This window comes from Carica papaya, chromosome 6, assembly GCF_054855325.1.
Source record: "Carica papaya isolate Zhongbai chromosome 6, ASM5485532v1, whole genome shotgun sequence".
In the NCBI taxonomy this organism is placed as follows: domain Eukaryota; kingdom Viridiplantae; phylum Streptophyta; class Magnoliopsida; order Brassicales; family Caricaceae; genus Carica; species Carica papaya.
In genome coordinates this window covers 2,925,176-2,951,827 of record NC_142314.1, presented here as the reverse complement: position 1 = coordinate 2,951,827, position 26,652 = coordinate 2,925,176, and the positions used below count along the sequence as shown (strand labels likewise).

At 34.3% G+C, this 26,652-nt stretch overlaps 3 protein-coding genes across 4 annotated transcripts; 2 read left to right on the top strand and 1 right to left on the bottom strand.

Moving 5' to 3' along the window:
• Positions 1–8: 8 nt before the first annotated feature.
• On the top strand, positions 9–3,939 carry LOC110808172 (3-oxo-5-alpha-steroid 4-dehydrogenase family protein). Of its 2 annotated transcripts, none has more exons than XM_022033562.2 (6): positions 9–449; positions 902–1,251; positions 1,883–2,078; positions 3,274–3,372; positions 3,488–3,559; positions 3,648–3,939. In XM_022033562.2, the coding sequence occupies exons 1-6, from the start codon at positions 294–296 to the stop codon at positions 3,750–3,752; spliced, it is 978 nt and encodes a 325-aa protein (XP_021889254.1). In that variant the 5' UTR covers positions 9–293; the 3' UTR covers positions 3,753–3,939. The 2 variants fall into 2 exon arrangements, with proteins under 2 accessions (XP_021889254.1, XP_021889256.1); XM_022033564.2 differs by having other exon boundaries at positions 12–449; positions 1,847–2,078.
• Positions 3,940–4,269: 330 nt separating this feature from the next.
• On the bottom strand, positions 4,270–7,405 carry LOC110808220 (NADP-dependent D-sorbitol-6-phosphate dehydrogenase-like). The gene is made up of 6 exons (XM_022033633.2): positions 7,154–7,405; positions 6,577–6,671; positions 6,362–6,479; positions 5,726–5,858; positions 4,853–5,072; positions 4,270–4,732 (listed from the first exon to the last, which is right to left on the bottom strand). The coding sequence occupies exons 1-6, from the start codon at positions 7,284–7,286 to the stop codon at positions 4,502–4,504; spliced, it is 930 nt and encodes a 309-aa protein (XP_021889325.1). The 5' UTR covers positions 7,287–7,405; the 3' UTR covers positions 4,270–4,501.
• An 830-nt stretch (positions 7,406–8,235) lies between these two features.
• On the top strand, positions 8,236–10,814 carry LOC110808211 (V-type proton ATPase 16 kDa proteolipid subunit). The gene is made up of 3 exons (XM_022033623.2): positions 8,236–8,456; positions 8,996–9,281; positions 10,327–10,814. Exons 1-3 carry the CDS (start codon positions 8,378–8,380, stop codon positions 10,457–10,459), a joined length of 498 nt encoding a protein of 165 aa, XP_021889315.1. The 5' UTR covers positions 8,236–8,377; the 3' UTR covers positions 10,460–10,814.
• Positions 10,815–26,652: the final 15,838 nt, after the last annotated feature.

Below are 26,652 nucleotides of genomic sequence, written 5' to 3'. Positions count from 1 at the left end.
CACCAGAGGAGAGCTGATGAGCCCCGCATCGAATCGCTTCAGAATTCAGGAGAGTCGCGCTTTCTACAAAGTTCAAAGCACCTCGTGCTTCCTTTGACTCGTGCCTTTTAAAACTTTTGATTCGCATCTGGAGCATTCAATTTTCAGCGTATTATTTCCGTTATTGGATACCATCGTGATTTGCGATACGCTTTAACTATGGCGACTACTGGTAACTTGATCGAATTTTATTCATTGATTCCAAACAAACTAGCGTTATACGAGCTTTGTCTTCAATTGCGTTTTTGTTGAAAATGGAGTTTGGGCTTGTTTGGTTGATGAGAGCGGGTTGGATTGCTGCTCTCCTGCCTATCGCCATGGCTTCAATACCATGTCGCAGGCTGAGCTCGTTGCAAGGAATTTTACTGGGGTTTGCTAAGAGAGGAAAGACAATGCAATCTTCTTCTCAAGTAAGTCTTCGAATATTTCTTGTTCGATCAAAAGTTACTTTCTTTTTATCTTTACCTTCGGTGTTGGATACTCTTTGTTTGATTATATAGAAAATAAAGGAATCCTTTTGATCCTGTCTTGTTACTCTGCATTAAAATATTTAATGATGACTTGGTCCGACCCAGAAAACTATTGCATTATAAAACTTCTTCATTTGTTATGATAGTGGAAAGTTTTTTTGGCGGTATTGCCCATGGATGTAGATTGCCCGTGGATGTAGGTATCCTTCTCGAACCACGTAAATTTTGTATTTTTTCTTTTTTACTTTTTACTTTGTGCGATTGGGATTAATTTTTCAGAACGAAAACATTGTGTATGTTTATGTATGTGTTTTCTACTTTTCTTTTGTTGGATACTGTTATATATACGCATTATATATACGGAGCTCACTGACTTAGTTTCTGGGCTCCAGAAATTTACTGTTCCTCAGAGATTCTTCAGCCATTTCTATGCGGTTTCTGTGCTCTGGACAACGCTCTTGCTTGTTACAACATGGGTATATGCATACAAGACATCACCATTGGTTTCTGAGCAGTTTCAGTTTTCCGATCTGGCTAGCCAGTTGACTGGCGGTTCACATACCTTGTCATTTCATAAATCTCAATTGACTCCATTGGAGCATCGATTTCGTGTTTGGTGCTCTGTGCTTCTGCTTTTGTTGATGGAAGTTCATTCCTTGAGACGCCTCATTGAGTCATTGTATGTGTCCAAGTACAGCCCTTCAGCTCGGATGCATATTAATGGTTATCTAGCTGGTTTGTTGTGAGTTCTCTGGAATCCTTTGTTTATTGTCTTTTCTCTTCATGCTCTACGGATATCATGCAATGCTATTGCTCAGTCATTGTTCAATGTTTTGTTTGATTTTGAAAATCTATGCTGTGTTTGGTTCAATTCTCATTTAATTCATTGTTCTAATTTTCATATTAGTTTTCCAGTACAAATAATTTGTTGTATTTGAATTACTATCATCACCATCTTGAAGGCAAGTTCCTACCATCAGAAATTCAAGCAGGTATTTGGTAATCTAAGAATGACGCTTTGTGCTCTAATAAAGCATGCTAAAACTAATATGAGAAGTAGGAATCGATTAGTAATTAAATGAGAATTGAACCAGACACACCTTGAGGTATTTGAATCAAATCAGACTGGTTAGGACATTCATATTATTGGAGAAAAGAAACTAATCTGTTCTTGCGAGTAATGATAATATCTTAAAAGCTACAACGTTTGCTACAAATTGATACTTGAGAAACATTTCTCTAATGCAGAAGTTATTTCGAATCTGTCAATTTGCTTTTTCGTAATGCAGTCTTATTATCTTCTATTAATTTTCTTTTAAATTCCCTTATTTGGTCAGTTATTATGTAGCAACACCTCTGTCGCTATGCTGTAGTTTTGCACCTGAAGTGAGCAGATTCACAATGAATTTAATGGCCGAGTTTGTTGCTAAAGGAAAGAGTCAAATGTCAGCTCCAGAATTTCATTGGGAATATGCAAGTCCTCTATTGAAGCTTGGGTGGTGCCAGTGGATTGGCGCAACCATATTTCTTTGGGGTTGGATTCATCAGTTTCGTTGCCATTCAGTTCTTGTAAGTCTGATTGATTTGTGATTATTTTGGTTATGGTTTCCTACATGTCTTTTACTCTGTCCCAGACATTGTAGTTTGTTTTGTCATCTAAGGCAGACCGTTATTAGGGTTGCTCTAGTGATAGAACTTATTCATTTGTTTCAATTCTCGTTAAATTCCTTGTTAATGTCATTAAAGCATTAATGAGGATGTATTTTTCGTATTTGAGATACCACCGCCCCAGTGCAGCGTTACTTGTCATTGATCAAAATAATTCTTTCTTTGCTTTGTAGGTTTTGGTTTCCCCTAACAAGAATCTTATTTATTTATTTATTAGAATAGATAGAGAGTATATTGGATTTTAAATTTACCATGTGGGTTTATATGTGTAAATTATTGTGTATAAAAAACTATCAGATTAATTGGGCCCAGTTAGAAGTGATCCGATACGGGTAAGAATATATTGAGTCTTAATGCATCAAATTAAAATGTGAACTTTATTTTATGTGTAGAGATCAAATTTATAATTTCTAATTTTGTGATAAGTTAAATTAGGAATATAGAAAATTTATGAGCAAAGTTTACTTATAAATAGGCGGTTATGATCTCCAAATTACACGTAAAGTTTTTCTATTCTGATATTCTCTCATCAGAAACAGAGAAAGTGTGAGAACTCAAAAAATTACGTTCTAACAAAATAGTTATCACATTCTTTGCAAATTCTTCGACTCTGACTTTCATGTCATATTATTTTTCTTCATTGAATATCTGGGTCATTGAATTGTTCCGCTTCTAAAATACGTCCATGAGAAACGAAGCCAGCAGGAAAGTATAGGTCGAGATTGTATAGCTTATATTTGCTCATTTTGTAGCTTTTATATTTCTAAATTGTATGCATAACTAACGGTGATCCTTCTTGTTTGCCTCACAATATTTATCTCACACATAAATCTAATCTTTAGAAATAGACTCTGAGGTCAATTTTTAGAACATAGTTGAGTTAAATTTGCATCTGAAATTTATGATGATATGAACTAATATGCATGCAAATATCCAATTTTTAGAGCTTAAGCAGCTATTTGGCTATCTAAACTTTATCTATATTCTGAACATAATGCTGGAAGAAAAACCTTACAACAAGCTATTACATTTTGCCCATGAATTTATTTAGCTCTTCTGTATTCTTCTTGCTTGATTAACAAAAGACACGTACCAGGGTTCATTGCGGCAACATGCTAACCACGTCAATGAATATGTAATTCCTCACGGAGATTGGTTTGAACTTGTCTCGTCACCGCACTATCTTGCAGAGATTGTAAATCTTCTCTCTCCTTACCATCCATGCCATGAGAGTCTTCCATTCAGTCTTAGCAGGCAGTTGCCAATGTTTAATGTCTGTATGGTTACATTTGTCTTTTGCCAATGTACAGGTCATTTATGCAGGTCTCTTGGTTACCAGTGGAGGAGCTGATCTAACCATTTGGTTACTTTTTGTATTTGTGGTATTATTTTCCGAAATACCCTGAAACTTGTTGCTTGCTTTTATTATTGCGCTTTTAGTAATGCATCTTCTTTATTGGGCATTTGCAGGCTGGAAATCTGTCACTCGCTGCAGCAGAAACGCATAGATGGTATCTTCGTAAGTTTGAGAATTATCCAAGGAGTCGTCATGTTATTATTCCATTTATTTTTTAACATTTTTCACAAAATCATAGAACTTTGAATTTTCCACGCGTACTTAAATTATCATAAAAGTTTTTGGCTCATCTTTATCTCAAAAAGGTTATAAGTTGTTGAAGTGTTTATGTAACTCGAGATTGTAAGGTGTACTAATTTATTATGTATTTGATAAATATATAATTGATATGTTACTTTTGTTTAATCACCAAAAAGGGCACCTTTAGGAAAATTAAAAAGGAAGACAGATCATGTATCTGTCAAATTTTTTGATAAAGATATAATTGGCAAATTTCACTATTGAAAACTCCATAGCCAAATTGTTCTCTTAACTTTCTAGTCATTCTTTGAATTATTTATACTGAAGGAAAAAAGTATCATGGTGAAAAAGTATCTGCAGTTTATTTGTTAACACTCCACTAACAAGTTATCATATGATGTCTGGTCACTAAAATTATACACAATGTGAGTGATTATTTATAATATTACTGAATTACTATAAAATGTTAGAAGATTATTCAGGAAGCATTCTAAATTTTGACAAATAACAAATGTTCTTTGCTAATGTTTTATTCCCATTTGAGTGTATATAATAAAAATGGACAAGAAATAAAAAGAGAGAAGGTTCATGATAGTCGGATCATTTTAAGAACTTCAAGAACTATCCGATCTATTGGATTCATGATTCTGAAAGGATGTTTCTCTCTCTCCCCCTCAACATAGAGTACATTCTTCTTGCGGATATTTTGCATGAATGATCGACTGCCTTATGCATACAGATCAATGCCCCAAAACTTGGCAGGTTGGTTGGTCCGGTACTTCCTGTCTATGCTGTTAATCAGGTCCATGTCCTCTTTGGCCAACTCAAAATCAAAAACTTGGAAATTCTCCTTTAATCTCTCGAGTTTTGATGTTTTTGGAATGATAGCTGTGTTTCGTTGAATACCCCAACGGAGAACAACCTGAGCCACAGTCCTTCTGTATTTCTCAGCAAGACCCTGAGCTCAAAAGAAGGGGAAGTTTGAGGCTAAAAACAATCCTGCTAAAATATAGCTAGTAAAGATGGCGCATGTAGTGATGCAACCATTATACTGACTAAGAAAGAAAGAATAACTTACTTTAAGAACTTGATTCTCCAAACATGATACCGTACCGAACCATTCAGCGTTGGCATCAGCACCTCCTAAAGGGGTGTGGGCTGTAACGCAGATTCCATGCTTCTGACAGAATTTGACAAGAGAATCACGTTGGAAATATGGGTGTGTTTCAATCTGATTTACAGCGGGCTTCACTTTGGAGTAAGCTAAGCAATCTCTAGTTAGAAAGATGTCGTAGTTGCTGCAAACAATTTTCCCATCAGAATTCCAAAATGTATTAGATCTGGAGAAGTATATCATGAAAAAGAAAATGAGGCTGCTCCTTACAGTTGGAGAATCCATTCTAAGCACAAAAGTTTCAGTAACATCCAATTTTGTATTGATAAGACAACGTCAACCCCACTGGTTAATCTGGGTAACATGTTCTATTATGGCTAGAAGCAGAGATTTAAGACAAGATGGAACTCTGAACCACAAAATAAGACCAAAAAGTGACCATTATCAAGTACGTGAGATGAAGCAAATTGAAGCTGACTTGTCCTCATACACATTCATATATCTATTTACACAGTATTTTAAAATGAAAAGGGATACATGCTGGCGATTATCTGTAGAAAAATACTAAGTGATACAGACGATTTCTCCGGGTCTAATTGACACTCATAGGATATACAGGAAAGCACTGACCAAGCAGCATATTGATTTGATATTGTAAAAATTCTTCTACTACGTTATAGAAGATGAACTAGTATGTGAAATATTATCAGATGGTCTTTAATACAAGTTAAAAAAGAGAATTACAACAAAGTACCTGAACATTTTGGACAGCATTATATCAAGTTTTACTACAGGTAATCAGGATCTGACAACGGTGATATTTGAATAATGATGTACCTGATCCCTATGCTGCGAACTAATCCCTTGGAAACCAGATCTTCCATAGCATGCCAGGTAGTTTCCAGTGAAATAGTTGTGTCTATGTCCAGCACCCCATCCTCACCGATAGCGCTGTCTGTTGTACCAACTCCTGTAAGCATGTAGAGTAGAACAGCTAAGCAAAATGTATCACCATGAAGGATGATCCATTCCCAGTTGCTTTAATACCAAAACGGCAAAACAGAATATTTCCTCAATTTTATAATTTGGAGGCAGAAGCATGTGGCATTGGTGCACTTGTTATTGAACAATATAACATGACTTATAAACCCATGTCAACCAATGTCAAATTTATACATCTAAGACACATGACCTATGCAAAAGAAAAACAACTCATCTTTAATAACGAAAATCCCAAGACATTCCTGATGACTATTCCATTAAGCACACCCCAGAGTAAATCAAGAAGTCATGCTGTCCCAATTGTGGGGAATATCCTTCCTAAACCATTTAAATGCGTATGGATATATTTCTTGAATGATTCCACTTATCTCCGTAAATAATTTTTTTTAAGAAAAAAAACTGTCAGGTTAACGACATCCTGCAGTACATGAGGAAAGAAGCCGAAAAATGACCAAAACAAGTAAGAATCACCAGTGTGTCTCGTGGCTACAGGAAAGTGAACAAGGTACAGATCCAGATAATCTAGCTGAAGCTTCTTAAGACTGTCTTTACATGCCTCAGCAACATGTCCATGATCTGAATTCCAGAGCTGCAAATAATGCAGAATAGGAAGTGAAAAGACCTGTCAAGTGATCTGAAAACCAAAACAAACAAAAAATTCAGACTAAAAGCACAATTAAACTAGCCTTAGTAGTAATGAATAGATCGTCCCTCTTGACAAGTCCACTCTTAAATGCTTCAGCAAGGGCCTCTCCAACTTCTGCTTCATTCTTGTAATCAGCTGCAAGCAAATATTAAGTTAACCAGTCAAAAGATCACACACCTCACAAACATTTCTATGCAAGACCCAGACAAAAGCATCAGAAATACTTGCCAAAAAAGCAAGAAATGAAGAATGGCTACTTTAAAAGTACATATTCCTACTTTCAAAGTACTCAGGGTCCTCCAATTCCCAGATGAAACCCTATAAGCACCTAATTCATCGACACAACACATACTTAAATACCATAACGACATCCCAGTATGTTTCCTCAGAATATGGTAAAATCAAATTTAAAAAACTGACGAGGAAATTGGTAACTATACTAATAAGATCTCTTGTACTGACAGCAAATTTCATAATAAAGTGGTTTCCTAGTCTAAGTAACTATGATAAATCAAGAATCCCTTAGAAACAGAAGCAAAATGACCTTACTCGGTAGGTATATATAAATATAATATATATATATATATGCACGAGAAAGAGAGAAAGAGAGAGAGAACCGGCGCAGTCAAAATGGCGGTAACCAATCTTGATGGCGTTAATGATAAGATCTCTAATGTCTTTCCCTTCCATTCTCCAAACACCGAGACCGATTATCGGCATCTTGAATCCATTGTTGAGTGTTATTGCCATTTCGTTCGCGTCTGATAATCGGAGCTCCTCTCTGATTCGATTGTCTCAGTCTGTGGCTTCGATGTCTTCAAGCCAAATGATGTGGATGGCTTCAGTAGAGTGATAATTATATTGGAAGATACTTCGATAATATAGAGACCAGGTGGAGACTGTAGATGGTCTAATTTTTTTAATATTATTTTATTTATATTAGCAGACAATCGGTAAATTTAAATAGCTTATCAATATTTTAAATATTTTCTGTAAATTAAATTATTTTTATAAAAAATTATATATTTAAATTAAATTATATATATTCGTCTGTTTTTATTTTAAAAAAAATTATGTTATAATAAGTGCATATATGTTATATATAACAAAATAAATAAATTTATTTTTTAAATTAAAAATGGGCAATTTGTGCATAATGTAATAATTTAATTATTAATTCTTTGTAATTTATTTGTTCAAGTAAAAACATTTGAACCAAGAATTCGACTATTAGTTTGTTTTCCAAAGAAATGAATTAATAATTAAAACTTTTAATTTGTTGAAATTCTAATTTTTAGAACACAAATATAAATATAATAAATTATAAGGAAAATTTGATTGAAAATAATAATTTAATTTTAATTTAATTCAATATTCAAAATTTAAGTTTATTTTATTTATTTATTTATTTATTGATATGTTCAAATACAAAGTAATAGTTACAAAATTAAAAATGTAACTTATTAAATATATAAATTGTAATTAATTTTTACAAATAATATGGGAACCAAACCCAACCCATTGGCAGCCCAAATACTAATTAAAAATGTAACTTATTAAATATATAAATTGTAATTAATTTTTACAAATAATATGGGAACCAAACCCAACCCATTGGCAGCCCAAACTGCAAACAAATGGGCCCGGGTCGACCCATTTTTGATACCGGTCTAAGCGAATATAAAACCGAGGTGTACGATCGTTTTCTGCTTCTTGCTTGGCTGGCTTGTCTGAAACATAACCAGAGAGATCAAACACCAAAAAATCTCTCTGCGAAACGTGAACGCGCGAGCTTTCAGTTTCCAGATCTAAACGACGTTGCTTTAGATCCACCATCTTCAATGGCCTCTTCATTCAGTGGCGATGAAACTGCACCTTTCTTCGGTTTCCTTGGTGCAGCGGCTGCACTCGTCTTCTCCTGTAACCAAATCCTAACTTGAAGCTCTATTCTTATGTTTGTCCTGATGTTTATTGATGTGATGTTTTTATTTCGGTACGTAAGTGGAAAATGGACTGATAGGAAATTTATTATGCGATAGATCGTTGGATATTGGGGATTAGTATCGCACATGCAACCGATTGATGAGTTTTGCTTTTAATTAGGTTTTCCATTTTTAATGTTTATAGGTTTGTGATTAAGTGGGATGGTTATTCAATTCGTTTGTTATTGGCTATGTTTCCAAGCAACTAAACAGAGATTCGATCGAGTAGTTCTTTTGCAGATCTACCAAAATCTTATTTCTAGAATTCAAACACAATCCATTGATTAGCTGCTCTTGATGCATATATTTTGTTTTTCTGTGCGTGGAAGAATTGCTATACTGGAATTTGATGATTAGATTTTAGTCTTCAAGCATTCTTTTATATTAAACCAAAAAACACTAAGCATTTTATTTTTCTTAAAAATGGATTTATATTTTGTTCCTGTGATATATATTAAGGAGTTTATTGATATTTAGGTATGGGAGCTGCTTATGGAACAGCAAAGAGTGGTGTTGGTGTGGCTTCCATGGGTGTGATGAGGCCTGAGCTGGTGATGAAGTCAATTGTTCCAGTTGTTATGGCTGGTGTTTTGGGTATTTATGGGCTGATTATTGCTGTTATTATCAGTACTGGAATTAACCCAAAGGCTAAATCTTATTACCTTTTTGATGGTTATGCACATCTCTCATCTGGTCTTGCTTGTGGTCTTGCTGGGCTTTCTGCTGGCATGGCCATTGGGATTGTTGGTGATGCTGGTGTAAGGTATGGTTTCCATTTCTTGCTTATATACAACCTTTTCTTTTTTGTTGTATGATAGTCTATCGTGGTTGTTTATTTTTTTTAGTTATTTAATTTTACAAGCTTAGAGCCTTCCCACAATTTTCTGGATATGGAACCATTATTTGAGAACTTGATTGGGTGAATTGGGTTCTATCTCTTGTCTGGTTCCTAAAATCCAGTGTTTGCATATGTTATAAAATACACCTCTTTAAGATGAATAGGTATTGTAGATGCTTTCCATCACCCTGAAAAACTGATTTAAACCGTAGCTACAACAGTATTTTATGTGCACCTCCCCGATTCACATTCCTGCATATTTACACAAAGGGTATAGTCTTCTAATTCTGTATTTCTTTTCAAGGAAAGGGAAGTATGTGTTTCTCTTAGCTGTTGCTAAAAACATTATCTTTCAATGAAATGTGAGTTTCAGACATGCTCACTTTATCTTTTTCACAATGAAAAAAAACGTAAAAAAAAATTAAAAGAAAAAGGAGTTTGAAACACCTTCAATTGAAGTGGCTTTTAGTTTGCTTTCCTTTTGTTGCAAGAAGCAAGTCTATGCAACAAGCGGCTTTGCAGTGGGACCATTTCCATGCAAACTTTATCGATGAGAAGATAACATTTAAGTTGGAATAGCACTTTATTCAAACTTTATAAAGTGGTAGAAATTGTAGGGGTAAGTTATCGTTATCTATGTTGTTTGAACTTGGCACAAGTTTTTGGTATGGCTATATGTCCAAGTATAAATATGTCTTACTTTGGATCCTTAATATCTATGTAGATAGCTTATGACTTTTTCAAGCCATATGATGAGTCCCAGAATAGTATTGCTACTGAGCATTCTAATTTAACAAAAGTTCAATCTGATGCTCAGACCGCATTCTCTTGTTTAACAATCAAACTAATATGCAACTTCACATATTGTCTGAACCTGTTAGCTCTTACACTTGTTAAAGTTTTGTCCCATGAAAACTGTGTTTTAACATGGATTCATATCACAGTACACATGTTGTTTCTTTTTTCGCAGAGCTAATGCACAGCAGCCAAAACTTTTTGTTGGGATGATTCTTATCCTCATTTTTGCTGAAGCTCTTGCACTTTATGGCCTTATTGTTGGCATCATCTTATCTTCTCGAGCTGGTCAATCTAGGGCAGACTGAGAAGGAAGTGATGGCTCTTGATACTCTTCCATCTTGTCTATTTGTCTCACTCATGAGGAAAGAGTTTTAGCAATTCTCTGATTAGTCGATGTGGACTGCATTTGCAGGGTTCTCAAGATTTTTCATGGAGGTAATATTCCTCTGCCATTCATTTGGTGGTTCCTCTGTCCTGTTTGTAGCATTAGGATTGAGTTTCTTTGCTTAATAAAAGGTTGGAATTTGAAAATCCATCTGTTCAGATTCATCTTATAGTGTATTTTGCAGAAGTAATATCTCTTGGTGGGAGTTTGATACTTGAACCATTGCATGTATGAGATCTTATTAATTGATTTGCTTGTATCTTCAAGTTTACTTATCTGTTGTTAACATTGCTTTGTCCCTCTCCTCTTGTTTGTGGTTGCTTATAAATTGTATTGGCAAGCAGTGTTAGAATTTGATGACTCACAACTAAGAATCTTTAGGGTCTGTTTAGTGTTTCATTATGGTGCGTCAAAGGCATCCATGCCTTCAAGTAATCCTGTAACAATTCATAGTAACTTGGCAATTTTTTTATAGATTAGTGTAAATTGCTCAGGGATTACGGCTTGAAGTTATAAGTGGTCTCTTAATCTGGATGATAGTATCTTGGTAGCTGTAAGATTTATCTTCAGTATGATAATCACAAACTTGTAAGATTTATTTTTACTTCATCAATGGGAAATCTGAAATTTAATTTTAAGAAGTTGACTGTCAGAACAGCTATGATAATGGCAGATGCAGTGTATCTGTATTTGAATATAATATTCATGTCATCATGGGAGCAAATGCGAAATTATGCTACACTTGCACATGCGAGTAAATTTCAATGTCTGATCTGTTGATTCATTACCATTAGGATCTCTTTAGGTTTTCACTATGGTGCTTGAGAGGCACCATGCTATGCAATTTTCTATCATTTTGTTGTTCAATTTATGTAGAATGTTACAAAGCTAATGTCGAGGCATATGTAAATATCTGTCATCTTATGGTGTATTTGGTTAATTGGGAGGTGGGGAGGAAATACGAGTTATTGGTTTCTTTGTTGGATGGTAGTATCCTGGTATGGTATGGTATCTGTTGAATATTTCATTATATGATTTAAATTTGCGGTACTATTACATATAGAAAGGGTAAATGTATGTTTATTAAATGTAGAGTCTATAAATTTCAATTATATACAGTTATCTGAGAGTAAAATAATGTGACTATGATTTGATATGATTGTGAGATTGTAAGCTTTTTCAATAATTAGTTTTGACATTAATAACCAGATTAGTAATTTTTATTTTTATTTTTGTTTTGAAAAATTAAAAAATAAAACAGAAGAATAAGATGGTATTTTTGTGAAATAATCAATTCATGGAGGGTCGTTAATAATTGTGAAAATAGTTAAAATTTTCAAAAAATAACATGTTCGTATGAAATCCCATCCCATGTAGATATCCACAGTGTAAAACGTGACTGACAAGTTCATCTTTTTTTAATTTTTTTTACAGTTTAAATTTTGATTCTCTCTTTCTTTTTTTACAATTCAGTAAATTATGGTTTGATTTTTTTGCTATTATCTATCTGCCAAGTTAATTAGTTAAAATTTATTGATTCGAAATTTTTTTGGTGTTTCTTTTGTAATTTTTATTCGTTCAGCTTAAAATTTTAATTTTTAATGTGCTTTTGTATTCTGAGGCAAATAAATGTCTTAAACCTTAATATTTCATAAAAAGTGATAAAGCATCAAATTATAAAATAGTAAAATATGTGAACAAAATGGTTGTTTAGTTATTAAATTTTTTACGTCTTAAGTTATTAGTTTTTTATAGGTTAACGACGTCGATCCATGTATAATATTTTATTGTAATAAAATTAATAATATAAATTATTGGTATGTTATCAAATTACACTTAACTAAGTTGAGTTGAGTACAATAAATTAAATTTTTTATTAAAAAATATGAAAATAAAAATAGATACATAATTTAGACTGTTAAATAAATAAAATAGTATCGTTGCTCAGAAAACTTGAGCAGATGGGGAAGCAAAAAATGAACAAAGCCACGTGCGTATGTATATATCAAGTTGCTGACTACATATAGGTATGCTGAATTAACAATACACGCACGTATACATGCGTACATATATGTAGTATATCATTCTTGGCCACCGAGAAAATAGCATCTCAAGGCCGTGACAATTGAAAGAGACTAATTGATTTGCGTAATCGATCTTTGCTTCTCTATAATCAATGGTTATAATTCATGTCAATTACTTATTGTAAAGGGCAAGTCATGTTTGCCTTTTTTGAAGTTCGTTATATCATACAAAAATTATGTGACACGGGCCTTGTGCTTCTCAGCATGTCCATTCGGTCCACGTCTAAATTGGATCAACCCATAAAGATCGAAAATTAATTAAATAAATAATTTAATATTATCCTATAAAAATTATTTCGAAAATATTTATAAACTATATTGTTCTTTAAAATTATTTAAATAATTAAGCTAATAGAAAATAAAATAATTAATATTTCAATAATATTAACTGTAAGTTGTAAAGGTTCGGAATTTAAAAAGAAATAAAAATATGAATTGAATGCGGAAGCGGAACAATAGAGTTAGAATTTACATTCCTTACACAATAATTTAAAATATTCAATAAAGTTACAGGAATGTCCATTCTAAAAGAACAAACGAAAATCAAATAAATAAACGAAAAGTAAACAACTGAGCATTTTAGCACGACCTTCACTACCTTTTAAAAGAGTCCGAGTTGTGAACTATTCACAACCCTCTTGTTTATTATGATCTAGGTCTTGATTCTCTTAATCTGAAATAGTTAATGAAATTGTAAACTACACTATCCCAGTAAAAATATTACTCTACTCACCGATACAGAAAATGAAGATTGATAAAAATCATAGAAACAACTAATTGAGCTTTTGATTTAAGTAAATTCATTTATTATGAGGAAAACTATTTATTGCATGTATTTACCGTTGTGAGATTTTTAAAATCGATCTATATAGATAATAACCCAAATAACATTTCAATCTAATATTCAAGTGAGCAAGAACAATAATTTTTTTAGAAACAATAATTTTCCCTTTTTATTTGTCTACTGGTATTTTTGGGGGCCCGTAGGAATATCCTACTACGCTTAAACCAATCTTCAATATTATCAACTAACCGACCGTCCTCATACCTTGTCCGGTATGAGCGCAAAAGATGTCATCCATCAATATCCCGTCCGGTATGAGGGTGAATCGAGTCATCCCCATATCTCGTCCAGTATGAGCGCCAAAAATACTATTTCTCGATACTTCGTCCGGTATGATGCAACGTTCACTGTAGGGTTCATTTTGTATCCAATCTATCCACCATCTCCCAGAATATCAAGTAATGCTACTATTTATTAATTCACATGACCAAACAATTTCTCATTTACATATTAATTACAAATTTCACAAATCAACCATAAATTACGCAAAACATGTAATATATATATATATATATATAAATGAAGTACAGTTGAATCATTTAACTATTTCAGTATATCATCATGTATTTAAAGCTGTAAATTCAACAATCAATTACATAGAACAACAAATAAACGACTAACCAGTTTTCGACTCAATTAATAACTTGTAATTATTCTCAAAATTTTTTAATTTACACAAAATACTATACTATCGATTATTAAGTTTTAATTCCATAATAGAGAATAATGTGAATGATTTTTACCCGAATCGGTGTCCGAAATACTAAACTTTCCATTGCGCCTACTGGCAGTTCTCGGGTTTCCTGAATTTTTCTGCAAAGATTAAAATACACTTCACATACCTAAAAATACAAAAAAAAAAAAAAAAATCTAAAATCGATGTTAAAAAACTTTTTTCGGCCAATTTTAGAATTTTGGAAAGGCGACACAGCTGTCCGCGGCCACGATTTACTTCGGACTGACTGTTTTTGACCAATTTTGGCCAGTTTCGACATATTTTATATCCATCTCTGCGAGAAAATACATTAAGGGGTATCAGTTGACTGAAAAAAGTCAAAAAAATAAAAACTTACTAGCAGTAGAATTTTTTGGTGTGGCGGCTCTGCTGATTCACCTTCGCAGTTGTGTGTTTTTCTTCGGTCAACCTGTAGAAAAAAGAACGGTGAACACAATTGTGAAAAAATCGCATAAAATATGAAACGAGAAGGAGCTCATCGGAGCGATTTCGGGTTTTACCCGCGGCGGCGCCACTACACTTTACTCGCGATTTTTTAATCATTCGCCGTTCTTTTTGCTCCATTTGCCCATGGGGGGTGCTTGAAATCAAATTCCGAGAGAATATAAGGATTTTTACCTTTTTTAAACTGTTCATCGCGTTTGATCTCGACCATCCGATTGCGTTTAAAAAGAAAATAAATTTGGACCTTTCGTTGTAATTTGATCTCGACCGTAAGATCGCGTTTAAATATGAAACAAATATGTACCATTCATCGCGTTTAATCGCGACCGTCGGATCACGCCTAAGGAGGGAACAGATCCAGACCGTCAACTCACACGGGAATACATATTGGCCGTTCAATCACGGGCACGTGGATTGCCAGTGTGGCCTCCCGCGTTGCACCGAGTCAGCGTGTCTTGCCACGTGGCATGTTCCAGTTCGTCGGGGCTGCTGACTGGATGGTCCTACGTGATGCAATTTTTGTTAATTACGTTTTGACCTTTTAGTTTTCGATTTTTTTTCAAAATTATCGTCCGAACTCAAATTTTCACTATTTTTAAAAAATTATTTTTAATTTCATACTCAACTTATTTTTTTTAATTTTACATTAAATAAAAATTTAAAAATTATATTTTTATATATTTTTAAAAATAACTTTAAAATTAATGCCAGATCAAATTCTGAATAAAGATATTATATAAATAATTATTTAAAAAAATAGTATTAAATTAAGATAGTATTAAACTATAATTACCACATAAAAAATGGGAACACTTTTGAAACCAAAGCGTACTTTTATTTAATACTCATATTATTATGCATTAAAAAACATACCTCTTTTGAGTAAAGAGAAAAAGTATTTCATATATGTATATACAACATGTAAAATATATAATATATTAATCAACCGGATAATATTACTCAGGAATTAAAAAAAAAAAAAACTAAAATTATTTCTTTACCGCATAAGTGGTTAATACATATATATATATATAATATGTGTATGCATTTATGTATGTATACACTGGATAGTTAGTGGCCGGGAATCAAGATCCTTGATGATGTATTTCTGGATTGCAAAATTAGGTTTTGGTGGATAACCAGAAAAAATTAGGTCATGGCCTCATAGGAACCTTTTTTAGGGCACATTTTTTCTTGGGTTTTTAGGTCATGGTCCTTCCCGTTTAATGAATTTGGGCAATCGAATGCTTTCCTTTTTAGACCATTACGTCACGAATGACACCACATATTTATCTATACAAATAAATTTTAGAAATAATAATTATCACAAATAATATAAAATTAATTTCCCAAGACTTTATATTTATTGTCAATTAATACAATTTAAATTTGGTAATTATTAAATAAAATAGTCGATTATGAAATATTTAAGTAATAATATATAATTACGTAGTTTATACATATTTTTTTTATTTTTATTCTACTCACATCATAAACTAATAAACCCAAATAAAAAATACATCTAAAAGTAAAAAAGTACCGTTTGAAAAATAAGAAACATAATAACATATAAGTAATATAAATATAGCTGTACAATCGTTTCTTTTTCGTGTATATATTGTTTATTCAATAAATATTGTACAAAATATTTTGAGGAAATAAATTAAGTAGATAACCACTTTCCTAAATTGAGTGGTTTAAAAGTACTATATATTTATATACACGTACACACATACATACATACATACATACATACATACATACAATATAAATATATTATAAGATTGTAACCACATCCTCAACCACATGAAAACATTTATTTACTTGCTTCAATTTATAGAATAGATGAATTCTCTAATTGGTGAAATACACTTGGATATATATGTTTTAGTTTGCAGTGTGGAAGTTTGTGATACTCCACATTCATTAAATATATATATATATATATATATATACACACATGACAATTTATAATCCAATATCATATAATTCAATGTCCCTTTTTCCATAATAAATATAATATATTAAACTTACAAAAAATTAAGATATGATTTAAAGTTTCAATACTCACCATTAACATTGTAAATTGAAATCTGTAACAAAATTTTAAAGTTCATTGGTTACTGTTACTAAGTGACACCATTAAAATTATAATATATTTTAAGTTTAAATAATTAAAAACTTACAATTTTTATTGAACGAGTTCCCTATAAAATTAAACTTATAATAATTAAATTATACATTAAAAAAAAATGTAGTGAGACGAGCATAATTAAATAATTATATTTGAAATTATAAAAACAGAAAATCTATACAAATATATAAATTAGAAAATGCCCTGTGCTTTTATTTTGTATATTGGCTTTTGGCTTTTGGCTTTTGGCTCTTTAAGACTTCAATACTTTGAAGCATACTTAATAAACTAAAGAACAATAATTAAAAAACATTAAGTAATATATATATATAGGCCCCGCTTGAATATGCTTAGTCTATTCATGACATAATTTATCAATAATAAATTTCACGACAATTTAATAATTTATCATGACATACATTGCATGATGATGTTACAAAAGTGTCCAACAAATTAATAACTAATTAATATTTGTGTGTGTGTGTGTGTATTCGTATATGTGTATATGCGTATACATGTATACGCCATGACGTAGATTCGATGTGATTAGATACTAAAAGAGAAGTCTTTTATGTCGATGTTTAATTGGACCTTAGATCTTAATTAATTAAGTATAAAATTTTGAAAAAAAAAAATATTTGTAAATAAAATTTTACATTCTTAATATGGTAGCTTTTTAGGGTTTTAATAAATTATACTATTATTAAAAATTATTTAAATAATTAAACTAATAGAAAATAATATAATTAATATTCCATTAATATTAATTATAAATAGTAAATACTCGTAACTTAAAAAAAAATAAATATATAAATTGAATGCATAAGCGTAATAATAGAATTAGAGTTTACATTTCTCATACAATAATTTAAAATATTCGTCATGCGATGCGATGTTTTAATATTCATCCTGTGTCAATCTAAACCGTCCGTTCAGGGACACGTGGAGTGAGGAGGATTGTTTGATAATTTTTTATTTAGGTTGATTGCGTTAACGAATTTGAACCGTTCATTGCGATCATTCTCGTTCGTCCGATCGCATCTAAAAAGAGAATGAATATGGGTCAAATTTTATCTTTTCATGATTTAATCTATTATTTTTAAGTTTTTTTAAAAAAATATTAATGAGATTCAAAATTTTGCTTGAGTTTTTTAAAATTATTTTTAATTTCATTTATAATTTATTTTTTTCAAAATTTAATTTGATTGAAATAAAATTATGTTAATTATTTATATAATTTTTATAAATAAAAAAAATTATCTGCAAGAGTCCGAATATTACAACTCAAATAAATATAAATAAAATATTACAACTCAAACAAATAAATATAGATTAAACAAAGAGACGAACAGAACACGTTTAATAAAATTAAATATTTATACGTTATAAAAATAATAAAGAACCAACTTTATATATATAAGAAGTAAATGTATTTATGATTTGACAATATTTTTCACGTGCCAATTTCTTCTTCTTAGTTGGTTCGTTACATTAAATACGATCCGTGGACTGACGAAGTTTTAAATTTTATTTTCCTCAACACGTGAAAACCTCAGTAAGTAAAAAACAAATGGCTAGTCAAAGTCCAACAATCCCAATTCATATATATATATATATATATATACATACATATACATATACATATACATACATGTACACATGTTTATATGTAATATGCATTATTATGTCTAATTATAGAAATTCGATTTGCGTGGTCGAAATGCGAAATTAGATGCTCCCATGTTGCCATGTCTCACGTAATTAGTAAGTTAATTATTTTTTACAATGTAATTTTTACGTCATGTAAATATTTGAGATTTTTTAATTCGAACTTGAACTAAAATTATTAGAAACTTTTGTTCGATATAATATATATATATATATATATATATACAGACACCATAAACGGCTACATTTTGAATAAATATATTATATATTTAATACATACACACATATATATATATGTATATAGAGTATGGTGTGTGCTTTTGGGCATGAGGCCCCCTCTCTCCAAATATCACGGGTATATGTTACAGCATTGGAAAGGACAAAGCAGGAAAGTAGTTTCCCAGACGGTGAAGAATCTTCTGGGCCCCACTTCTCGTTGGGTCCCACTCTGAGCCAGTGGGCCCTCTAATTCCTCCGGAATAACCGCTAAAGTGAAAGGAACCTAATAGAAGATTGCTTGTGGATTCCTCCGAACCTATAAGATGCTGCCACGTCAAAAACTTAACCTCCCGTCGAACCTATCATAGTAGACCACGTCATAAAGCTCCACCCCTCCTCTACTACTTTTTTAAGCAAATAGGGATCATGATCTTCGCACCACCGTAACGTGGCTCACGGGCTAAGTTCCAAAGTGGAAAAACCAAATTCTCTTACCTTTTTGTTTTTTGTTTTTTTTTTTTTTTTTTTATCCAAATATTATTTTATTATTTGTTAATGACAATCTATATATATATATATATAAAAGAAAACATACTAGTAACTCCAATAAACCATCTTTATTTTTTTAAAATGGTAAAATTATAGTTAATTTATTTACTCAATTTTATAATAATTAATTAATATTTCCATCTACTCTTTTATAATATAAATTAATTAAATGCTCATAATATTAGAGTATCAAATTTATTAGGTACTCAATGAAACAATCAATCTAAGCCGTTGAAAAAATAACATCGTGGGAAAGCAAAATGGAGGACCATATTATAACGTCGATATAAAGCAAGTGGAGCGTTTCCAAAATTATCGTGGAGCGTGTCCAAACTTGCTAGTCAAATAGTCAATTGCGATATGGGTTACGGGTAAAGGAGGATAACGTCTTCTCTCAGTCGGTCATCCCCCAGGCACAGAAAAGTCCACCACCTCGGTCTACATGTTGACCTTACAAATTTTTTTTTTCTCCATTCAAATTCAAATTTATGAGCATTTAAATAAAATTATTTATTCCCAAACTTGTATTTTCGGATTTAATTCTTCGTATTATTTTCGTTATAAGAGGAAGTCAAATTTAATTATCAAGTTATTGTGTCGATTTAATAATAATTAAATTAAATATTTGTATTATGAAATGCTAGTAGTTAATATTATATTATTTCATTTAAAATTTATGAATTTAAATTTTATTAATAATAAAATTCATTATTTTATTAATATATTATGAATTAATATTAATTATTTATAATATTTAATTTAATTTATTAATATACTAATGATATTATATTAATTATATTTAACTTCATATCAATAAGATATTGTATTTCTATAATCTGTAGCATATATATATTTTTAGTTTATGTAGTTATAAGATATTTCTGATTGAACTAATATTTTATCATATTACGTGATATGGGGATATGCACTAATTAAGTTGGATGATCTTGGAGGAATAAAATTGTTTTTGTAACACCCAATAAATTCTTGATTTTATTTATTATTATTAATTTTATTTAGTTTATTTATAATTTTATTATTTTAATTGATTAATTTAATTTAATTTAAATTGTTTTTTTAAAAAATAAAAATAATAATAACTGTAAAATTAGGTAAAATATTATTTGGATTTAATTGAAATTGATTTTGGAAAAAAGGGGTGAAAATTAGGATTCTGTGGGTATTTTTGAAAAGAAAATCGGAAACCGGGGGTCAAAACGCAATTTAGAAAAATTGTGCCCCATCAACACCACGTCAGCAGCCACGTCAGCGGCCCAGTCAGCAGCTCTGGCCAACCAGGACCTGCCGCGTGGCAAAACCACGTCGACCGGGGAACGGGCCACGTTGGCGATCCGCGTGCGCGCGATCGGACGGCTCATATGCGTACCCGCGCGCACGGACAGCCCAGATGCAAGCGCACGGACGGCCCAGATGCACGCACACGGACGACCCAAATTTAATCAAAATGGACGGCTGTGATCAAAAGGCAAAAGGGTATAAATAGAACCCCCACACATGACCACAAAAACCCTAGCCGCCTGCCCTCGCCGGAGAAGACGAACCAGACGTCGGAGGAGCCGGCCGCCGCCACCCGCCGCTGCACCGGGGAGTTTTTCGACCGCCGATCGAGGTAAATTCATACCCCCGACTCGTTTTTCCACGCTGAGTTCCCCTGTGGCCAAATCGGAGCCAAAATACCGGCCAAACGGCCGGAAAACACGGCCGAAACCCAGCGGCGCCGCCGCGCCCCTCCTCGGTTTTTGCCTCCGATGAGGCCCTTCCTGACCTCTGTTTGATACAATTTTTATATCACCGTGATCACCATTCTTTTCTCTACAGGTTGGTCGGAGCCGAATCACCAAAACACGAACCTCGCCGGAGAGCCGCCGCACCCGAGAGCACCGCCGGCGGTAAGCTTCGGTTTTTCGTAATTTTTTGGCCCCCCGAGGGCCCTAGGGTTGTTTTATCACAGGGACCGATGCAAGTGTGGCCGAAAACGGCCAACTCGAGGCGAATCGCCACCGCAAGCGGCGGCGCCGTCGCCGGAGCACGGCGGAGCCGCCGTGCCGGAATTGCGATATTGGCTGAAAGGGGCCCTGGGTCTAATTTGGGATTTTTTGGGACACGTGCAGGTACTAGTAGTGCGTTTCAGTTCCCCGGAAAAAAAAATAGGAAAAATTAGGGACAGCCTGTAGGCGCACTGTGGAGCCGTGTTCGGACCCCGAAACAAGTAAGGACCTCTCACCCTACTTCCTATCACGGTATTAAAGTTCAATAAATGATAAAACGATATTTCATGAATCAATAGATGTGTGAAATTGTTTAAGGTCGCTAATGGAGCCCGAGTCTGGTGTGTTTGTCTGTTAGCTGTTGTTTGGCCTATTTTACGGTTTTAAATGCAGTATGAGGTCTTATGTTTTCATTTCATAGTTTCGTGTGCACATATTACTGTTTTGTTGATTATGGGTTGAATGATTGAGGACCCGATGTTGTATGTTGTCTTGTTTGGCATAAATTACTGGTTTGCTTGTTTGTTTGCAAATTGATGATGCTGACTGAGGAAAAGGGGAATGAAAGGTTATGTAAATTAATAATTGTATAATGTGGTCAGCCTGACTAGATATCCTGGGAGATGGTGGACGGACCGGATCCGTAGGGAACCCTACCGGGATCGTGGTCTCTCATACCGGACGGGGTATGGAGATCTTATGAGTTTTGGCGCCCATACCGGACGGGGTATGGGGACGACCCTGGAATCTGATTACAAGTGTTAAGGTGTAGCACCCGGAAAGGAGGAGGGAAAAAAAAAAAAAAAAAAAAAAAGGGGGGGGGGGGGGGGGGGGCCACGTCAGCAGCCACGTCAGCAGCCGCGTCAGCAGCCACGTCAGCAGTCCCGGCCAACCAGGGCCTGCCACGTGGCAAGATCGTATCACTCCAAAAGGAGCCACGTTGGCGATCCGCGTGGGTGCGATCCGACGGCCCAGATTCAATCAAAAACGAACGGCCCAGATTAAAACGAAACGAACGGCTGTGATCAAAAGGCAAGGGGTTATAAATAGAACCTCCACACCAGACCAAAAACCCTAGCCGCCAGCCGCTCGCCGGAGAAGACGAACCAGAGGCCGACCGCCGCCACCCGCCGCCACTCGCCGCCGCACCGGGGAAATTTCCGACCGCCGATTGAGGTAAATTTCATACCCCCGACTCGTTTTTCCCCGCTGATTCCTCCTATGGCCAAATCGAGGCCGAAATCCCGGCCAAACGGCCGGAATACGCGGCCGAAGCCCAGCGGCGCTGCCGCGCCCCCTCTCGGTTTTTGCCTCCGACGAGGCCCTTCCTGGCCTCCGTTCGATGCAATTTTTATATCACCGTGATCACCATTCTTTTCTCTACAGGTTGACCGGAGCCGAATCACCAAAACACGAACCTCGCCGGAGAGCCGCTGCACCCGAGAGCACCGCCGCCGGTAAGCTCCGTTTTTCCGTGATTTTTTGGCCCCCCAAGGGCCCTAGGGTTGTTTTCTGACAAGGACCAATGCGAGTGTGGCCGAATTCGGCCGAAAACGGCCGAAAACAGTCAACCCGAGGCGACTCGCCGCCGCCAGCGGCGGCGCCGTCGTCGGAGCACGGCGGAGCCGCCGTGTCGGAGTTGCGATTTGGTCCGAAAGGGGCCCTGGGCCTAATTTGGATTTTTTTTTTGGAACACGTGCAGGTACTGTTAGTGTGTTTCAGTTCCCCGGGAAAAATTCAGGGAAAATTAGGGACGGCCTGCAGGCGCACTGTGAATCGTATTCAGATCTCGAAAACAAGTAAGGACCCCTCACCCTATTTCCTATCACGGTATTAAAGTTCAAAATGATAAAACAGTATTTCTTGAATTAACGCATGTGTGAAATTGCTTAAGGTTGCTAATGGAGCCCGAGTCTAGTGTGATTGATGATTTACTGTTATTTGGCATGTTTTACAGCTTTAAATGCATTATGGGGTTTGATGTGTTCATTTTATAGTTTCGAATGCATATATTACTGTTTTATTAATTATGGGTTGAATGACTGAAGAACTGATACTGTATGTTGTCTGTTCGGCATGAATTACGATTTGCTTGTTTAAATGTGAATTGATGATGCTTATTGAGGAAAAAGGGAAATGAAACATTGTATAGACTGATAATTGTATGATGGGGTCAGCCTGACTAGATATCCTGGGAGATGGTGGACGGACCGGGTCCGTAGGGAACCCTACCGGGATTGTGGTCTCACATGCCGGACGGGGTATGGAGATCTTATGGTTTTGGCGCCCATACCGGACGGGGTATGGGGACGGCCCGTTTCACCCTCATACCGGACGGGGTATGGGGACGGCCCGTTTCACCCTCATACCGGACGGGGTATTGAGGTTCATGGTTTTGGCGCCCATACCGGACGGGGTATGGGGACGGCCCTGGAAACTGATTATGAATGTTAAAGATTAACGGGTAGCGGAACCCCTATGGACCCCCACGGATACTAGTAGGCTGGTAAAATGAGAAAAAGATATGTTGTACAATGATTGAATTACAAGAGGCGTGATAAGTGTTATGTTTTACAGCTTAGATTATTCAATGATTATGATGATGTTATTGTTTTCTCATATTGTTTTCATAAATTCCACCAAGGTAAGTGGATGGTAAAGGTTTTCATGTTAATAAACGAGTTTATTGTAAATTATGCTTCATTGGTCTTTTTGTGTTTTTCTACCCACCTTTACCTCCGTGACGGTGAGATATCGTGATGTTCTTACTGGGCTAGTGTAGCTCACTCCTTATTTAACCATTTCAGATCAGGAAGACATGGTTCCCGAGCCCGTTCCGCAGGAGGACGACGAAGGGGATACCTAGAGACTCTGTAGTCATACTCATAGTTTTATTTTCGAGTTTCCCTCTTAGTTAGTTTAATCTTTTATATTTTAAGTACGTTTCTGGTTTTTCGTGTAAGGGATGTTAACTGAAATTTTGATCTCGCTTCCGCATTTGATATATTTAAATACTCATTTCATTTTAATATTTCCGGGGCCGTTACATAAGGGTTCACGGGTAGCGAGACCCCTATGGATCCCCATGGATACTAGTAGGCTGGTAAATAAGGAAAACTATGTTGTGTAATGATTGAGATGCAAAAGACGTGATAAGTATTATGTTATACAGTTTTTATGATTTCGTGATGATGATAATGTTATTGCTTTCGTATATTATTTTATGAATTTCACCGAGATAAGTGGATAGTAAAGGCTTTTATTATTGATAAAAGAATTTGTTGTAAACTATGCTCCATTGGTCCTTTTGTATTTTCTACCCACCTTTACCTCCATGACGGTGAGATAGTGTGATGTCTTTACTGGGCTGGTGTAGCTCATTCCTTATTTAATCATTTCATATCAGGAAGACATTGTTCCCGAGCCTGTTCCGCAGGAAGACGGCGAAGGGGACGCCTGAAGACTCTATAGTTATATTTATAGCTTTTATTTTCGAGTTTCTCTTTTAGTTAGTTTGTTCTCTTATACTTTGAGCACGTTTTTTATTTTAGTGTAAGGGATGGTTAATCAAAATTTTTATTACGTTTCCGCATTTGACCTTTTTAATACACATATTTCATTTTAAATTTCCGTGGCCGTTATAGTTTTGAAACCGGAAACTAATAACTCTTTTAGATTTTTTAAAAATCTCTTTTTGAGAACAAATTTAATTTTGTGGAATTAATTTAATATAATATTTAAGCAAGAACATTAGATTTAAACAATATATTTTAAAATTTATTAATTTTGACAAAATAATCGAATGCATTGTTTAAATTTAATTTTTTTTTATATAATACGTATTAATTATTAGTAATACAGATATTTTGAGACTAATTATATGTACACAAACTAAATCGAATGACTTTCAAAATATAATTGTGTATACTACTTTAGTGAATTCGAAGTTTTTATTTTTTAATGTTATACCAACAAGAAAAAAAGTTAGGTATGTTTTATAATAACTGTTGCTATGTAAATTACGAGTATTATATGGTTGAGTTTTGTTTAAACATTAATTTCATATGTTACATAAATAAGAATAAAATAAAATTTTAAATACAAAATACAAGTTAATTTTATGTGTGATACAAGTTATGTGTTTTTGCTATTTCCTTGTAAAAATACAAATTAATTATTATAAGATATTGGTTAATTATATATTAAATATGTAAATTATAAACAGTTATAATATACAAAAAAAAATACGAGTTTTAATTTGTAACGCCTTGTTTTGTTTTCTTAATGGCATAAGCTACAACAATTCAACGGCCACATATGAACGCGTCATTCCAAATCCACCACAAACATAGAAACTTTACCGCAATCTATTATTCAGAGTCACAGTAAACCTGCAACCCTACATGTAATATCACAGTGAAAAAGAATCTCACAGACTTCCAGCAGACACACTATCTACCCTAGTACTAGTTATTACACACTCAATCATGTTAAATAACGAAAGCATTATTGCCATGTTCCTCTATCCGCTAGGCTCGAAAATCAGTAACTCCGATCCCGACTCCATCCCTACTTCATATGTAGATAATAAGGAGTGAGTATATACAACTCAGTACAGTAAAAATTAAGTTACAAGTATCATATAGAACAATAGGGAACTCAGCGGTCCTATATGTACTCCACCTACTCAACCTAATACCTACCATTGGTAATTTTTAAAAAATATGCATGTTAATTGTGACCGCCCCTCGACGTCCTCTAACCGTACAAATACTATCTCTCATCACCCGTATCAGCGATCACCAATAAACCGCCTATCTCTCGACCCCTAATAAGCCACACACACACACAGAAACCATTCTCACCCACCACCAGTATTACCATCCACTAATAAACCGCCTATCTCTCGACCCCTAATAGGCAACACACACACAGATTCCATTCTCACCCGTCACTAGTATCGATGACCACCAATAAACTACCTATTCCTCGACCCCTAATAGGCCACACACACACACAGATTCCATTATCACCCGTCACCAGTATTGGCGACCACCAATAAACTGCCTATCTTTCGACCCCTAATAGGCCACACACACACAGATTCCCTTCTCACACGTCACCAGTATCGGCGACCCCCAATAAATCGCCTATTCCTTGGCCCCTAATAGGCCACGCACACATCCAAATACTATTCTTTCCCATCACCAATATCAGCGACCAAACCCCTTCCCGTCGGAGTCTCCCGACCATCACCACCATCGGTGATCAACTTACTTCTTCTAGGTAGCGACAACCAACATCGGTATCCCCCAATGCTACCAACCCAAAAATAATATCATCTCGTTCTTACTCCACCACCTTATCTTGAAGCTCTCTTATACCTTTAACCTGTTTACTTAAACCACACGCGTCTCCCCATTAGA